Consider the following 18,362-nt stretch of genomic DNA (forward strand, 5'->3'; position numbering starts at 1 on the left):
GGTCAGTTTACACCGCTGCAACTTTCCCTGCAACGGTTTTGTCTTGTTGCAAATCTTTGGTGTAAACTGAGCTTAAGCGCATTTGGAGATTTGGGAATTTTGTTCTTTCAGTGGAGCTCTCCACTGAGAGACTAAAACTATGTATCTTGTATCTTTACCTTTCTTCTTCTTTACAAAATGATTGTTTTATCATGGGGGGAAAGAAAATGCGAATAAAGAAAATTGTAACTCCAGATTCTGGTTAATATGGTAAATTCAGTATTCTTGATCCTGTTTTTTTCTTTTATGTATTCCCAGGGTTCAATGTTCCCCAGATATGGCACCTAATTGGAACATGACAAAGAGTTCAATGTTCCCTAGGCCTATGTGCTCTCCCAGGGTTCAATGTTCCCCAGCTCTATCTAAAATAATAAAGTTGAAGTTGTCTATCTTTTATGCCCTCCACACCCCAGGTTTTTTGTTCACCACAAAACACTAAAAATTGTTAGAGCAGGGGCTTTCAAAGTCTGAGACTGTGGGCCTCCCCTCAAAGCTTGGAAAAAGCCCCCCCCCCCCTCCCCTTAGTTTACTTGTTTAGTTTCGAGCAATTTGGGTGATTATGTTATTTGATCCCATAGACACAGACTCAACAAGATAGCCTGATATTGCTGTTTGACATTCCAAATCTATCTGAATTTATATATACATTTGGCAGAATTTTGTCCGGCCACAGCTATGCCATTTTACATGCGATCGGGCTGAAACATTCAGGGGATTTAAAGAGCTTTTGAAATTAGGGCAGATTAATTGCCCTAAGGCTGAGGCTATAGTTCGTTGATGATGTCACTGATGACATCACTGTCATCAGTGATGTCATATAGGCATTGTGAAATCACTGATGTCATCAGTGACACACATGAGACTGAGGGAGGGAGAGAGAGACATTGCGTGCACGCCAATAGGGCAGGCGAGGCCAAGCAGCAGCCGAGCTGCAGGACCTAGGAATCAAGTGCGCGTAGCGCACGAGCTGCCTAGTAGATAAAAAGCTGTCTGAAGGCATTTGTTTTTGACGCTGGGAAAAACAGAAAACATTTCCCAAAACTAGTGTATCTCTGAACTATCTCTTTAACCAAATCGCACACATTGCTATTCTGTGATATCATTTTGATAACATGTAATATTTCTTAACTTCCATTCACTGAGCCTCCCCTGAAACTGTTTGGAGGTAGCGTCCCTCTGATTTATTTCTGTCTGTTAAAACTTGTATCATGTTTCTTCTGAATACATTATAAATAAAATGTGGTCAATATAGAGTGTTGCCACACATTTTCAATTTCCATATCGCTTCCTGGCTAAATTAGATTATTCTTCTAACATACTGTCAAATATCAGTTATTGGTTCTATGACCTTGGAGAACGACGTGTTTATTGCATCAGGACTCAATAAAACCACAATAAAACCTTTCCAAACTTTTCAAGACCTGGAAATGATCAAATAAAATTTTCAACCTGATAGATGCGACCATCACATAAAAGCAAATTTTACAGCAGACTTCCTCAGACAGATGTTGGAGAGGTTCATGTGATGTTGATGAATTTCCAAAAAAAACAAATAAGTCCAAACTTCAAACATGATTAAGAATTATAAATCTTTTATTGTGCATGGATCCTTTGTAGATATCATGGCTATACAGATACACTTTAGATACATATCTATGATTATACATTTTTCCCATAACGAACATTTTTAAAGTGATATGTCTGGTAGTATGTATAGTATAACAAATTTTCATTTTGGAATGTACGGTGTATGAGGTAACTGCAAACATTAAAATTACATAAAAATGGTCTCCTTTTTTGTGCATATTTTGATTTTTTGTTTTGTTGTAGCGTTTTGTTAATCTCCTCAGCCAAAGGTAATTACCCCACGGTGAAGAGGTGTTAAAATGGCACACGTTGCAATCACTATCAAAAATAGGAATTTGAATTGTTTAAATGACAAAGAAGACATTTTTGCAGAATGTCCGAAAGACCAAATCATGTAATTAACCCAAGCCGTTTTGCAAGGTACCTGTATTTCATTTTACCGGTTGCAACAGCAGTTATCTGCCCATAACCAAACACAACACTAGACCCTACAGCCAGATCACTACTGAAACTCAGCATTAGCAATCTGTTACAAATAGTTAACACACAGAGAAAAGGCAAATTTAGATTCACAGGAAGTACATGATATAACACATTTTGTATCTGCCATTTGCTTTCCATGTTTCATGAGTACTCGGGATTTATTATTTTATCTGGAGAGTATTAACTTATATTACTTCAATATTATAAAAAAATATACTTCACACATGTATGACCCGACAAAATAAATCAAAATAAATCGGAAGTAATACACAGAACTACTTTCAATTTCTCTCACGAATACGTGTTTACTAACATCAAATAAATGTTGCTAAAAATGAAAGGAAATAAAACACATTTTAGTGTTTCTAAAACTAAAAAAAAAGAAACAAAAAAGAAATCAAAATTTAAGAGAAATGAAGAAAATGCTCCAGAGATTTTTTTCCCTCTCTCCAATTAAGGCCTCTGAAACAACTGGTTCTCATACTTTTTTTCCTTTCTCCAAGATAGATCAGCTGTTTCAGTGACACATCATGTGACACATCATGTGGTACTACAACTTTTAAAACACCCAAAACACAAGTAGGGCTTGCACAATCTCAAAATGTGTTCTATAAAATGCATCACAAGACCAAGACGCAGTATGTCAAGGTTTTCTTTCACTAAGGTGCAAAATCAATTACTGGAAAAAAACAAAAACCAACAAACAAAACAAAACATACAGGTAAGCTTACATTTTTTGTGAGTAAAGCAGCTGCATGATTGTAAAAACAAGCTACAGTATAACTATATGATAGTAAAAATAATTAGAATTCACTGTTAGTTTGGTTTTTGTTTGTTTTCTAACTTTATACTGAGCAATTTTTCCTTTTATTTTTTTTCTTCAAACTTACAGGTCCTTGTGTCTTACTGTACAAAAATATACTAACATTTCTCCAGTCATTTTTGCATCCTTAAACATTCTGAACATCAAAAAGTTGGAAAGTGCTAAATGAATGCTCTATAATGCGAACAAGAATTTCATTTCCATCATCACCTCTCACTGCACCCCCCTTAAACTCCAGCAGGGGGTCGAGGGAGTCCCTTCGTCTGGCCCTGCAGCCCTCCCAGCCGTGTACCTCTGTGGCACAACTACACACAGTATGCATCTGGACACACACACACGCACGTGCACACACATACACTCACTCACACCCCGCTGTGCAAACACTGGCCCACCAGGTCCCAGAATCAAATAGCACATAGGCTAAGAACATACCTACATACTATTTTTTTGGAACATCTATCAAAAACAGTTTCATACTGGACACATAAATGGAAATATAAATAATGACTATTTTCTATACACATATATATATATACTGTAATCAACAAGTACATAAGTCAAAAGTGTCCCCTCTCTCCCTCCCACCCCCAAAACAAACCGCATCCCAGCTCTTTCTGAGTTCCTTCTGCACAGGACGCCAAATCGTAATGGGACAGAAACCTCAATTGAATGACAGATTCCACAAGAGTGAGCCGGGAAAGTATTTCCTCATTTCCTTACTGCTGTTTGGGCTTCTCCTGCCCCCTCCCCCCAGCACCCGGCTAATGCGATTACTCTGGTGACAACGGAAAACGACAAGTACAAAAAGAAGAAAAACAAATGACAGAGGATGGGGGAAATAAAGCTATAACGCTGCAGCTGGGGCGCGTGCGAGAGGCGTTCATTTGATGACGAAGTACTGGATGACGAAAGCGATGAGGATGGCGATGACAGCAAAGACCATGAGGAGGAGGAACGCGCACTGCTCGTCCGTCATGCTGCGCCGGGGCCGGTTGGACTCCGTCCCGGCCCGGGCCCCCGAGCCGGCCGCCGCCCCGCTCGCCACCAGCTCGCTCCGCTGCGGGGAGAGGGTCACCGTGGGGCTGTAGGGCCCGCTCAGCTCAGGGGCGTCCTGGCACTGCCGGATGGCACACACCCGGAAACGGTAGTCGCTGTTGGGCTGCAGGTTCTGGACGTGGTGCGATGTGTTGGAGCCTTTGTAGGCCTGAGAAAAGAGGGGGGAGGGCGAGGAGAGAAACATGCGATGAAACGCTGTTGAGTACATGCGGATAAAAAAATTACATTTTTTGTGTGAAATAGACCCAACCCACGACAGTTGACAAAAGTTTGGAAGTCAATTACATGAAAACGGTGTCGACTATCAAAAACCTGCTATGGGACTTTTGTGCAGGACAGTCCAGACATACTGTGTGTCATCATTTGGTGAACACTAGACAAAATTTGGAGGACTAACAACAACAACAACAACAACAACAAGTTTTGGAAAAAAATCTAAAAGGCAGAAAATTTAGCTGATGGAAATGGCCAGTGCCTATATGGATGGATGCAGAATGAATGATTGTGGCCCATACGGTTCAGAAGGCCAAAACATAAAGTTGCTATAGAGCCACAATCTGGTCGACATGGGGTCTGGCCTTGCCTGAGTAGTGGGGGAAGATAGGTATTTCTGAGCTGCATGTAAAATAATAATAATCCTAACAAATGTTGGTCTCGACCTAGTTTCAAGATGAGAACCAGTCATGTTACCTCATATCACAATAGGCATCAGCGCTCAGCATAAGTCAAGTATAATCCAAGTGTGACGTCCATTATGACGTGTGTCTCCTGACTCATCACTCCATCCTCAATAACTCCTCAATAGCCAATCAGCCCCTGTCAATATGTCAATAAGACGTTGGTAATGACGTCACTGCCGAGGCTATGACGTGGCAGTACATATAGCCATGGTCAGTGTGTCATCATTCTCTTTCCCTGATGCTTCACCTCATGGTCACTGTACCTGGGCTGATCGTATCCCATCCTCTGAAGCTGCGTTTTGCCCCACCCACCTCCCCAGTCCACCACCAACGTCTTGACTCCTGAAGAATTCCCTACGGCGGGGGGGATTCTCTATCCTAGTCTGAGCAGATGCCCTCCTCTCTCACCACAAGAAGAGAGGCATCTTACCACGGAGTCATTACGCCAAAGAATCAGTTGCCATGCTGCCATGCCATAGAATTAGTTGCCATGCCATTTGTGAATAAAGCTTGCTCCTTAAATTTTACCCACTGGTCTCTCATGATTGAAATAGAATAGGGTTCCAGCACCTTTGGTGCTTGGACCCGTAATGGCTATATTTGTACAGCAGTTTTCTAAAAACAAGTTTACAAAGTCATTTACGTAATAAAACACAAGAGAAAGTGATGTAAAAGTACCAAAATTAAATTAAAGGGGGGAAAATGACCAATAAAAATAGGAATAAAATGTAAATCAAGAGATACACAGACACAACTAGCAAACAGATAGAACAAATGCTGAATCTTACAGAAAAATGTGTTCCCAAAGTATAAGGAGCAATTCAGGTTGTGTTCCTCTTTTAGCTTGCACCAGTTCCCAATTCATGGCCTACTTTCTGTTTTGTTAGAGTTATGATTTAGTTTGTCTTCTTGGACAAGCAGCCCTGTGGGCAGCCATCTGTCTTCGCTGTTTGCCCAGCTGACACGCCCACAAGCACTTAGAAAAAAGCCTTGTGAACCGCTGTTCTGTTTGGTTGTTATGACACCAAATGTTTACTTTATGTTGCAGGTAAAAAATATATAAGTGAATCTAACAGCTTCCTGGATTTTCTCATTTGTGAAGTGAAAACGAGGGGGGGGGGGAGCTGGTACCAAAGTATTGCTTATTGCTGCAGTGCTGCACACAACAAGTCTCTAGAAAAGGTTCCTTTATTTTATATGAGATCAAATAGTTTAGGGGCAAACAACACCTTTCGCTTCCTGCTTCTACAGGTTCGCTCTTCCAAACCAGAAGCAAAACCTGATGTTCGCTCCTAAACCCAGGAACAAAACGCAAGAATAAATCATTTGCAATAGTGGTTTGTCCTGCACTTGCCACCCTAAAAACACAATTTTCAGTAGGGCATCTAGGTTTGACTATTCACTATTTACTCTTTACTGAGTTTTTCCATGAGCAAAATGCTTCTATTTTTACATAATGACAACCAAACTGCACTAAGTCTGGTCTGGTAAGCAAACTGTCTCACTTAAACTCATTCCAGGTAATCAACTCATCAAATGCACAATTCCCCATTGGAAAACATGGGGCTATAAAGTCCAGGTGCTGTGAGGGGAAATAAGGAGGGAAGCGAGCTCCATGCAGAATGGCAGCCGCATATTTCAAGTCCCTTATTCAATTGGGATGTCTGATGTGCTGAGATTAGCATAAGCCTGCAGTGGCCATTACTCTGGTTAACAGTGCTGGAGGCTAGCGAGGGGGATGGATGTGCTGGCAGCGGCGAGACACCTAGGATACCTCATGGATCAATGACGTTTGCTTAATGGGCAATTTAAAGCCAGCGGTGACTCATACAGACTGCTGTGATGCTACGGTGAACACATTAAGCCCCTGCATCCATCTGTATCCTGTATCTGCATTAAGAAAAGGTATGAAACGTTCAGTTATTACAGGTGTGTGTTTTTCATTCATTTTTATTTCATTTTCGATTTTTGTTTTCAATTCAGTTTAGTTTCAGTTAGTTTCCATTCCAGTTAGTTTGGATTTGCTCTTTTTTTTTTTTTTTTTTTTACGTTTAGTTCAGTTTTTATTCGTTTGAGTGTTTGTTTTATTTATTTTTTATATAATATGGGAGGGGAGGTATTTGTCAGGGGCAACAAAAACACAACACTTTGTGAAGGCAACTGAGTCATGTAGACATCCCAGTCTCAATAAACATGCAGCAATGAGTCCTTATGCTTTTAGTGTTGACAAATTTGACCAAATTGACAAAGACTAAAACTAAAGACATTTTGTATGTTTTATTTTATTTTACATGACATTATCTTATTTAGCAAAATGACTTGCAATAGTACATTTTGTCAACAGTAGTGCAATCAACTGTGCATTGCACTACTAAGTTTTTAGTTTAGTTTTAGTTAACTAACCTTGGTTCAGACGTAAATCTTAACAGAGCAAGGTGGCTACCTGTTTGAAGTCAGAGTTTCCCATCATGCTCTGCAGGGTATAGATGATGGGGTCCCCCTTCATGGGCGGCAGAGCCTCCCAGGTGATTTCGCAGGAGTTGTCTTCCAGACGCTCCACTTTAGGGGCTGCGGAGGGGGAGGAGTCAGAGGAAGAGAGTGCAGATGCTGTGATGATACACTAAAGATGGGTGATATCTGTAATGATTGAGTATACGGAATGTCTTCGGATATCAAAAAGATCAACCTAATTGATCAGCCAAGGGTTTGTTGTTAACGATGTGGAATGTGATGAGTTACATTACAGTTACACTACAGCTACTGTGACTAGTTACATTTACGCCATATCATCATATAAACATCTAAAAATGGAAATAAGACAACATAGACATCAATGAATATGGTTCAGGAGGAGTTTGAGAAGGTGTGAGTGGTCAATCAGCTCTATAATAATATAATATAATATTAAATATAATTCAATATAATTGGGTTGACACACAAAAAAAACATTACAATAGAACTTGCGTTGATACAACAGTGCAGCCTGTGGCTGAAGAGTGAATTCCCTACAAGTAAATGTGAGTCCCAACCTTTTTTTATGTTCTTTTTCATTAGCAGAGTGTCATAATTATGAAACATGCTATCCTTTAAGTAGTTGTATTTTTATATATATTTACAATAGAACAAAGAAATAATAGAAGAAGTTCTATTCAACTGGTAAAAAAAGAAGTTAACTGCATTAGTCTAACTACAGTAGGAGGATTTTTATTATCCCTTGTTTCAACAATATTCCCAGGCCTGGGAGCAAAGGCAGAATGTTCTGTTCAGAAAGTAATGATCCGTTTTGTTGTGTGATTTAGTTGTATTATTATAGTGCTAGCTTATGTTATACTGTGTATCTTGTGTGTCTTATAAGCCTACGTGGGCTGGGCACTGCCTAAGTGCATGACACAATGAATAAAAACAAATCAATCAATCAATCAATCATATTCAGCTCAAAACTCGATGTGAAAACGCATGGCAAATCATCTGAATTCAAACAGTGGAGGCCAACACACTGACAAACTGACACACATGCCTTGTTGTTGAAAAGAGCCGCTCCCCTGAGAACAAAACCCACATCCTCATTACTGCCTTCAACACGTCGGATCACAAGAGGCTTCCCAGACTTTGGTTTAGTGAAGCACCGCGGGGGGGCGACGACAGCCCAGCGCTGGATCTCTAGCCGGCGGGCTTTAATCAAGCCAGAGTCAAACCCGGGTCACCCGAGGCTAAACGCTGAGCACACAGTCAGGACTGATGCGAGCATGTGTCAAGATGCAGAGAAGAGAGGGAGACCAAGCTGCCACCATACCTTTGACGGGGGCCGGAGGAGAGCGCAGTGTGGTGAATGTGTAAACATTGGAGAAGGGCCCCTCGCCCGCCTCATTAAAGGCCTGGATGCGGAACGTGTAAGAGGTAGACTCATTAAGCCTCTGGACTTTGTGTGTGTGGCATGGTCCTTTATACAAGGAGATAAACCTGCAATGACGAGAGAGAGAGAGAGGGAGAGGGAGAGAGGGGCGGAGCAAAAGGATAAAGACAACAAAAAGCAAAAGAGATGAGTAAGACTTCTGTCAGGGAATATGCAGTGGTATAAACCAGATGGGCTCCTGTCTCCTTGTAAGGCGCTCTCTCTGGCGCGTTACTTTCAATGAAGCCAAAAATACAATAATGTGAAGCTTTGGCTGAGGCACCGGTCGTCCCCTCTGTCTGTTTATCTCCTGTCAGGTTGCTTCCCGTCAGACCAGACTAATGGAGCGCTGACCTGTACACTCCGTTCTCTGTCTCTGTCTGCTTCACTGAACTAGAGACAGAGATCTTTCTCACAGCTATCGTTGTTAAAACTGGGTGGAAACAATTAAGAGTTTTTTAAAAAGCATTGCAGAACCAATCCAGAGTCTTTAGGGCGGCCTTACATATTAGCGGAGAGCATCATTTCCGGTAAGGAGATTACTACGGACAAGAATTGAAAATTAGTAGTAGCTAGAAAGTCTCTGTGCAGGAAATCAGTTTCATGCTCTGTACTGCAACTAAATTTATGTTAAATGGCATCGTCCCCCCCCCAAAAAAGAGCTAAAAAAGGGGCGTGTCCCTGACAAAGGGGCGTAGGTTTGTTAGCGGCCGTTCTCGCTGCCATTCAAACAACTACTTTTGACAAGAAGTTCCCAGACGATTGGTAGGCGGAGATCTCCAATTGTCTGGGAGCTGAGACCAGCTGACCTGCCGCTCTTGTCCTCCATCTGCAGCTGGTACTGGAGGGCGTCTGAGCTGGTGGCCTTGGCCGGGCCGTCGCCCCACTTGAGACGGAGGGTCTGATGGCTGAAGGCGGTGCACTCCAGGCGGGGCGGCTGCGGGGGCAGGGGCTTCGTCTTCAGCTTAAAGGTGTGGCTAAAGGGGCCGGCGCCCAGGCTGTTCAAGGCCTGGATTCGGATCCTGAAACACGAGCAAGGAGAGCGAAACCAAGATCAGAGCGATGTAAAGGCTGCGTTGATCTGAGCAGAAACACTACAGGGACTTCAAGGGGCAAATACTACCCACTACTATCCTAATACAAGACCTGAAAGCAGTGATCAATCTCAATCTTTAGCACCTTTTCCATACTCTTTCTTATTTCACTCCAGAATGCACTGATCACAGGACAAATCCAAAATATATGATAATGATCCGCTCTTTCTTCTCCACACCCCCTCCAACAACATGTTTGACCTCCCCTTGATTGAATTGGCGTTAAAAAATACCTGACTAGGTTTTTCCATTGGAACTCCCTCCACGACAGAGAGTGTCTGGTCTTCCACTGTCTTTCAGTTATCATTTCCCATTCCTCCCGCTCTAGATTGAAATTCCCCTCCCCTTCCCATTTTTCTTTTAGATACAGAGTATTTCCCCCCCTCAGCACTTGAATACCCCTATATAGCTTTGATATGTTTTTAGAACCTTGGTCAGCGCTATACGCTGAGAGAAAGACCTTCAGCAACCCCTCCCCAATCCCCGACCTCTTCAGCTCTTCTTTACTACATAGTCTATCTGTATGGCTTCTCAGCTGCAAAAATCTGAATAGGTCTTGATTTTCTAGACCATGCTTATCCTTCAGAACCTAAAAGCTTTTGAATGAATACTTTTCAAATAAATCCCAGTACAAGGTTAATCCTCGCTCCTTCCAAGCCCTGAAGGATGTATCAAGCCTGTTTGGATGAAAGTCTGGGTCGTAAGCCAACCAACTGATCATCGAATATGGTTCCCAGGTGCTAAAGGTCTTTACTACTTTGAACCAGATTTTCAGGGAGAGATCCAACCAAGGGTTAGGATTTTCCCCAAGGTAACATTTCAGCTTACTATTGCCAATTATAGCCTGAAGCGGAACTCTGGTAGAGTTTTAGCAAATCTTTAATCAAACGTTTTAACGGAGGAAGACAGCGGGTGGGGATAACAGGTGACTCACATCCAGAATTGACATTCACTCCGTGGATTATATAGCCTATATGCCGAATTGAAGAGTGGCGCCTGGTAATCTATTTCATGTACCTCTGTATAATCAAGAAACGTTAAATAATGTAGATGTTTGTCATAGCGAGACAATGGCACGCACGCGTGGGTGGTGGTGTAGCAGATCAGCAGAGGCATAGCTTACAGCTTTTAACATCACGTTTTCCTCCTGGATATTTTCTCTTTAGACTATCTCACATTTATTTGGAGAACGGGATTAATTCCCTCGTTTTAGGGTTTCTGGTGTCTGGCGATGTTATAATCACATCAATCAATGTGCCTCCTCTTCACTAGTCTCGCTGGCCAGCCTCCCCTCTCTACCTCTTCACCAACTCCATTACACGCATAACGTAATGACTGGAAACTCGCATAATTCAGCATTTTCTTTTGCCGACTTTCTGAATACCATGATGATTTCTGAATACCATGATGATTTCATGATACCTTTTGGATCATGGAAGCCAAATGAGGGAGAAGACTTGTCATCTCGCTGTCACCACGATTGCAGATTTAACGTCTAAAACAGTAGCATTGTGGATGTGAGTGGATCTACGTTTACTAGTTTAATATTATCAATTGCCTGGCCTCCCAGGATACCTCGTAATGTTGCATTTACCCCCATGCACATCGTTTGACCTTTTTTTTCAATTTATAACTGTATGAAACACCATAAAACCAGAGGAGAATCCTGATTTCTTCTGCTTCTATATGCTTCTCTATGGAGCCCTAGGCTCAGGTTGTCCGAGTGTATGGTAGAGCTGCACGCACTGTGATTTGCTAGTCTGCGTTCGGGGCGGTACTTAGCGATAGGTCAATTGGACCAAAAAAGAGAGAGGCTTAAATCTGTGAACACTTCTCAACTGTGCTGTTACATGTTAAGTAAAAAACAAAAAAACAATTTCTATTCCTGCACAAAATATATAAATCCACTTTCAATGGCCCATTTCTACTTTCATAAACTTTCAAGGCCTTGATTTTGTTTCTCAAATTCACAAACTTTCAAGAATGTCAAGGACCCATGGGAACTGTAGTGTGCTAAGATGGCCAGTGCAACTCCCATTCCACTTTTCGTGTCACCACCTGTCACCTACAGTGAGGAGGAACGCACCTGTAGCTGGTGTCTGGCTGCAGATGCTGGATGATGTATTTGGTGATGGGGCCGACGATGATGGGCTGGCGCTCTCCCAGGTCGATCAGGTAGGAAGTGATCTCAGAACCGTGGTCACAAGGGGCTTCCCAGGAAAGACCCAGGCAGGTGGATGGAGAGTAGAGCGGCGGGGGCGGGGAGTCGTTGTCGTCCTCTTCCTCGTCTTCCTCCGTGTCTGCTGAAGCCTCGTACCCACGCATGGCTGACTCCTTCAGCGCGTGGACGCTGTTGACGGCAGCAGGCACGGAGCAGGGCGTCTGGCACAACACTGCCTCACTGAAGGGGCCCACACCGGCCACATTCACAGCCTGCACACCAATAAGAGATATTATGTAAACAGAGAAAGTAAAAAAAACAAAAAAAACACGCACATCCAAATGCTGAAAAACTAGGTGCAGGACTGAAGTGCAACTGAAAATAACAAAATAAAGTCTGCACACTGGTTGCTGCTGATCCCACCCTTTATTGGTATTACCACAAGTGTGATGTTTCGGGCTCAGGAAGGGCTTTGCTCTAAACATCACACTTGGTGATACCAATAAATGGTAGGAGCAGCAGCAACTAGTGTGCAGACTCTATTTTGCTATATGTAAATAAACAATTCACTTTGACCAAGATGGACTTTCACATGTGCAATGACCACATTTGACCACAAGGTGGAGTTCTAATGTAAAAATACCCGGTTTGCCTTTCACCAAATGTTGAGAGGATTGTCGGGATGATTGGGTTTTCACTTGCTGGCCAAGCTATAAAGTCAGAAATCACTACAGATTTGGAAATCTAGGACCCCTAAAGCAGCTTGCAGCTTTTGGCGACATTATAAAGCTGAGGTGGTGTGTATGTACAGTAATGCTCACCTGCACCCGGGAGAAGTAGTTAGTTGCAGGAAGCAGCCCCTTCAGCTCATAGCTGAGTGCCGGTCCACTGTAACACATCTGCATGCTGCCCTCCGCGGCTCCCCACTCCAGACGAAACTCTGACACAGGAGCTCCGTTGCAGGGCGGAGCCTAGAGACATACACCGAGGAAAAAAAGACTATCAGCACTTCAACATAATGTATATTTGAGCAGAATTCCCCATCATATTCTCATGGTGATGATGCACGTGATATATTCATAATCTGTGTGTATCAGTGAGGGAGGTGCAGCGGAGCAGGAGTGGGTCTCACCTCCCAGCTCACCACGACACAGGTGGGGGATTTGCAGGTGGTGTTGGGAGGCTTGCAGGGCTCGGGGGCCCCGGGGCCGGTGGTCACCTCGCAGCGCTCCGAGAGAGGCCCGAACTACCAGCACAGAAAGCACAAATTTAATGTAAATCAGAAACCTGTCATCTTACATTTTACTACTGGCTAAGGGAGGGATTAAAGCATGCAGCTGAAAAATCAATCCTTTTTCGACGTTACTGACACGTCTGTTTTAATAGTCTCTCTCACCCCGGCCTTGTTCGCTGCCTTGAGCCGGAAGCTGTAGGTTTTTCCAGGCAGTAGGCTTCCCACGGTGCAGTCTAGCTCCGGGCCTTGGTAAACCTCCCTGCTCTCCTCACACTGCGGCCCACTCACTTCCACACTGTAGCAGGACACCAGGTTGCCTCCGTCTACCTGAGGGGGACCTGAGGACATTTCCAACAGGCAACGGTCATAACTCGACACATTTTAAATAGGAAAGTTCTCAAAAAACAGATGAAGACACAGACATCTAAATAATACAAAACGAGATCCACACACAAGCGCGGTGCCTCGAGGTATGGGTTTGCAAAAAAGGAGGGGAAAAAAAGCATAGACAAAAGCTAGAATGCAACCCACACAGATTTGAGTTGGAGAGGAATGACTCACCCCAGCGCAGTTGCACCTCCCTGGCTTTGGGCTTGCCCACCAGCCGAGGGGGCTGGCAGGGCCCAGGGGGCACCGCGGGAGTCTGGACCTGCAGGGTCTCCGACAGCTTGCAAGGGGAGACAACACACCAATTAAGACCGAGAGAAAATAACAAATCGACAATCTTACTCCCTCTTTCTCTCTCTCTCTCCATCACACACAATGGGTACAGATCGTCATTTTCACCACCTTATCGCAAGGATTCAGGCTACAACAACAATTTGCCAGGGGAAACAAATGCGAATGCAATGAACACTGCCATTCAGAGAAATATGCTCTATTCTGAATAAATCCAAGGATAAAGTAAGACAGATTGTCTGGCAAAAAGAAAACAGTCTTTTTCAGACTCTCAACTTCTGTGACAAGGGGCAAACATGTGAGTGTTATGTCACGTTGTGCTGCACCAAAAAGACAGGAGCTTTGGCACCATGAGTCATGTTTCTTTACCAGCCCCTTCATGAATAAATGCAGGCACACTAACAGCTGATGAAGAAACTAATGAGGAGCGTCTGAACTGAACTCATTAGGAAAAACATCCTCTGACACATGCAGGGAGGGTTAATCAATTAGAGGCCTTTGTCTTGTACTTACACACCAGGAAGCGTAGACTAATCCCCCCCAACATGAGAGACTAGCTGAATGACAATTTCTTATTAAAGCTCCCCATAAATAGAGTGCATATCTAGAATTATTCATGTCAAATTTATCAGATCAACCATGGGGACCGATAAGGTTCATGGCTGGCTGCCAGAACATGTGTCCTTCAGACAGTGAACATAGCGGCAATACCGAGAAATATGACAAAATGAAAGAGCAAAGAGGAAAACAGTGCACAATGATCAGGTTTTATAGTTGTATTGCTGTGTGGACTCACTGCAGTTGCCAACATGTGAATTACGAGCGTGTGTATGTTGGGGCTGATTCTTACAAACTGTAAGCATCGTCTGGTTTGCAATTTTAAATCGTGCTACATTTTCTTATCGGTATTTCACAGTAGCACGATCTTGGCACTCGTGCATGCACATTCATGAGACTAAAAATAAGTGCCAGTTTATGTCTCCTTTCCACCTGTAATCAAGTAAAAGCATAACTGATCAACAAACTCTCTGAACTCCTGCGGTGGTAGTACACAGGAGTGGTGCGCGAGCGCGTGTCCGCGTCGCGTGCGTGGCTGAATGACTCACCGGGCTCTGCCCCCCCTCGCTCATGCAGTAAACTCGGCTCTGGTAGGAGCAGCCAGGCTTCAAGCCTTCACACACATGCTCTACGGCTGGCCCCGAGTACACCAGCTCCCACGACATGCCTAAGTACAAAGAAGACAAAGGAAAAGAACTGTCACTATTTCCGATCTCTAAAGGATCAATTTGCCCAATGGAATTTAATTCATAGTGCGCATCATTTTCTTTATCGCCACTTGTAACGTACCGCTTAGGCCCTCAGATAGCTCCACCACGTACTTGGTGACTTCTGCACCGCCGTTATCTTTCGGGGGTTCTGGAAAGTATAAAAAAAGAACAAAAACATCATTATCAAACGGAACGGTTTGGTAAGTGCTTCAGTAAGATGGTAGGATTGAAAAATGTTCGTAGAGAAATGGCTCGCAGTAACTATCGACTCCAGACAACGTTTCGATCACCAACTGGATTTTCATCAGGTGATCAGATGGGGATCGAAACCATGTCAATTAAGCTGAATAAAACTGCTGCGAGTGTTCAACAACAGTTGCAAGCTATTTCTCTACAAATGAGATGGCCGTGGTGTAGTGCAGCGTTTGGCTCATGAGATAATGAGATGGCCGTGGTGTAGTGCAGCGTTTGGCTCATGAGATAATGAGATGGCCGTGGTGTAGTGCAGCGTTTGGTGTAGTGGTAGTGGTGTAGTGCAGCGTGTAGTGGTAGTGGTGTAGTGCAGCGTTTGGTGTAGTGGTGTAGTGCAGCATTTGGCTCATGAGATAATGAGATGGTCGTGGTGTAGTGCAGCGTTTGGCTCATGAGATAATGAGATGCCTGTGGTGTAGTGCAGCGTTTGGCTCGGCACCAAAGAAACGGGAGGTGCGTTAAGGACTATTAGGAACTAGGCATGAAAATGTTCAACTAGAGAAATGGAGATGGGCGGCGTGAGCTCACCCCAGGCCATCTTGAAGCTGTTGGGCAGGACTCTGCCCCTGATGAGGGGCTTGCAGGGGCAGCTGGGTCTGTCTGGGCTGCTGGTGAACTCCGCCACCTGGCTGGGGTTGCTCTTCCCCTCTGTGTTGTACGCCGCCACCTGCAGGGAGAGCCAGTGAGGAGTCACATTTTTCTGGTGAGAATTATTGCCTACTGTTTGCCTAGATAGTGGAGACATGTGCATAAAGGTCATCATATTTCCTGATAACAGGCGCTGACTAGACACTGCGAGAAGGGTAATGAAGGAATCTGAGGGATGGAGGGAGTGGAGCGCTCTCAGCCGGAAACTGTTAATGGCCCCAGACAAATTCACATGATCAAATAGATTCAGCTCCTTAAATCCTGCCACAGGTTTTGACACGACGCTATTTAGACACTACAAACAAAAACGATGACAAAATAAATAAATAGAAAAGAGGAGGCAAATGAGGGGAAAGTACTTTCGTGGCATTTGCATTTCATTGTGGCACATCTGCTACGATATGCAAATCTCCGTGAGCCTGCTGAGAGTTCATCCTCATACTGTACCAAGACAAACCTGCACAGCACCCAGCCTCCTCTAACACTGTACAGCACCCAGCCTCCTCTAACACAGCACAGCACCCAGCCTCCTCTAACACTGCACAGCACCCAGCCTCCCCTAACACAGCACAGCACCCAGCCTCCTCTAACACAGCACAGCACCCAGCCTCCCCTAACACAGCACAGTACCCAGCCTCCCCTAACACTGCACAGCACCCAGCCTCCTCTAACACTGCACAGCACCCAGCCTCCTCTAACACTGCACAGCACCCAGCCTCCTCTAACACTGCACAGCACCCAGCCTCCTCTAACACTGCACAGCCTCCTCTAACACTGCACAGCCTCCTCTAACACTGCACAGCACCCAGCCTCCCCTAACACAGCACAGCACAGCACCCAGCCTCCTCTAACACTGCACAGCACCCAGCCTCCTCTAACACTGCACAGCCTCCTCTAACACTGCACAGCACCCAGCCTCCTCTAACACAGCACAGCACCCAGCCTCCTCTAACACTGCAGCCTCCTCTAACACTGCACAGCCTCCTCTAACACTGCACAGCCTCCTCTAACACTGTACAGCCTCCTCTAACACTGCACAGCCTCCTCTAACACTGCACAGCCTCCTCTAACACTGCACAGCCTCCTCTAACACTGTACAGCCTCCTCTAACACTGTACAGCCTCCTCTAACACTGCACAGCCTCCTCTAACACTGCACAGCACCCAGCCTCCTCTAACACTGCACAGCCTCCTCTAACACTGCACAGCCTCCTCTAACACTGCACAGCCTCCTCTAACACTGCACAGCCTCCTCTAACACTGCACAGCACCCAGCCTCCTCTAACACTGCACAGCCTCCTCTAACACTGCACAGCCTCCTCTAACACTGTACAGCCTCCTCTAACACTGTACAGCCTCCTCTAACACTGTACAGCCTCCTCTAACACTGCACAGCCTCCTCTAACACTGTACAGCCTCCTCTAACACTGTACAGCCTCCTCTAACACTGCACAGCCTCCTCTAACACTGTACAGCCTCCTCTAACACTGCACAGCACCCAGCCTCCTCTAACACTGCACAGCCTCCTCTAACACTGCACAGCCTCCTCTAACACTGTACAGCCTCCTCTAACACTGTACAGCCTCCTCTAACACTGTACAGCCTCCTCTAACACTGTACAGCCTCCTCTAACACTGTACAGCCTCCTCTAACACTGCACAGCCTCCTCTAACACTGTACATTGGATAATTGGAAATGAGCGAGTGACTCACAGGAGTGACTAATGAACATTCCTATCATTTGGGCATACGGAGGAGGCTTTGATAGGAGTTGATAGAGTTAACCCCAAAAATGAAAATTCTGTCACTATCTACTCACCCTCATGCCAGTTGAAGCACAGGTGAGGTTTGTTACGTTCTCTCTCGTGTTGTGCTGGCAACCTCCCTGTGTGTTACAGGACAAACCTCACCTGTGTTACTTTCAACTGGCATGAGTGTGAGTAGATGGTGACAGAATTTTCACAGTAATCTGATTTCCCTTTCTTTTAAACTGCATGCAGCAACTTCTAAAATGCTGGTGTGGAGGTTCTGACTTGTGCTACGATAGACAACCTCTGCACCCTGTTATGCAGTTGATACAAGGCTATTTAGCAAAGCTGGCTATAAGGGGGCGGGTTTGTTAAACAACGTTTACAATTAACTTCTACAATGAAATCAAATAATTCTGCACTGCATTTGTTATTTTTACCCTCCAAACATGCTGTGTGGCCTCTGCCCCACAGCTCTGATAACACTAACCCTATAATAAAACCTTATTTTATTATGCAACAATAAGAGTAATTATTTTAATAGCAATGTGGAGAATTAAAAAAACAACAACAAGAGGCACATGCCAGAGTGTCATGAATTTACCTGTTTGATGACAGGTTTTAATGCTACAAGAACAAGACAAAAGAGAACACCTCAAATATGCTCTATTCACAATATGAATTGGGGGTGGTGGAGCAGCAAGGCTGAAACGCCACTTGA

The 18,362-nt window shown here is 44.3% G+C and overlaps 1 protein-coding gene across 1 annotated transcript in view; it reads right to left on the reverse strand.

The window, feature by feature from the left end:
- Positions 1-3,541: 3,541 nt before the first annotated feature.
- The window catches only part of LOC310798713 (fibronectin type-III domain-containing protein 3A-like), a gene marked incomplete at its 5' end in the record, with an annotated part of 28,648 nt that continues 13,827 nt past the window's right edge, over positions 3,542-18,362 (reverse strand). Inside the window, 12 exons of the mRNA XM_083661267.1 lie at positions 3,542-4,136; positions 7,112-7,236; positions 8,462-8,628; positions 9,370-9,582; positions 11,741-12,087; positions 12,637-12,786; positions 12,948-13,061; positions 13,212-13,387; positions 13,611-13,716; positions 14,834-14,952; positions 15,075-15,143; positions 15,776-15,914. Of these exons, the coding sequence (XP_083517393.1) occupies positions 3,813-4,136; positions 7,112-7,236; positions 8,462-8,628; positions 9,370-9,582; positions 11,741-12,087; positions 12,637-12,786; positions 12,948-13,061; positions 13,212-13,387; positions 13,611-13,716; positions 14,834-14,952; positions 15,075-15,143; positions 15,776-15,914 (2,049 nt within the window). The 3' untranslated portion in view covers positions 3,542-3,812. The remainder of the gene's footprint in view (positions 4,137-7,111; positions 7,237-8,461; positions 8,629-9,369; positions 9,583-11,740; positions 12,088-12,636; positions 12,787-12,947; positions 13,062-13,211; positions 13,388-13,610; positions 13,717-14,833; positions 14,953-15,074; positions 15,144-15,775; positions 15,915-18,362) is intronic.

Source organism: Poromitra crassiceps, assembly GCF_964638095.1.
Source record: "Poromitra crassiceps genome assembly, chromosome: 26".
Classification (NCBI taxonomy): domain Eukaryota; kingdom Metazoa; phylum Chordata; class Actinopteri; order Beryciformes; family Melamphaidae; genus Poromitra; species Poromitra crassiceps.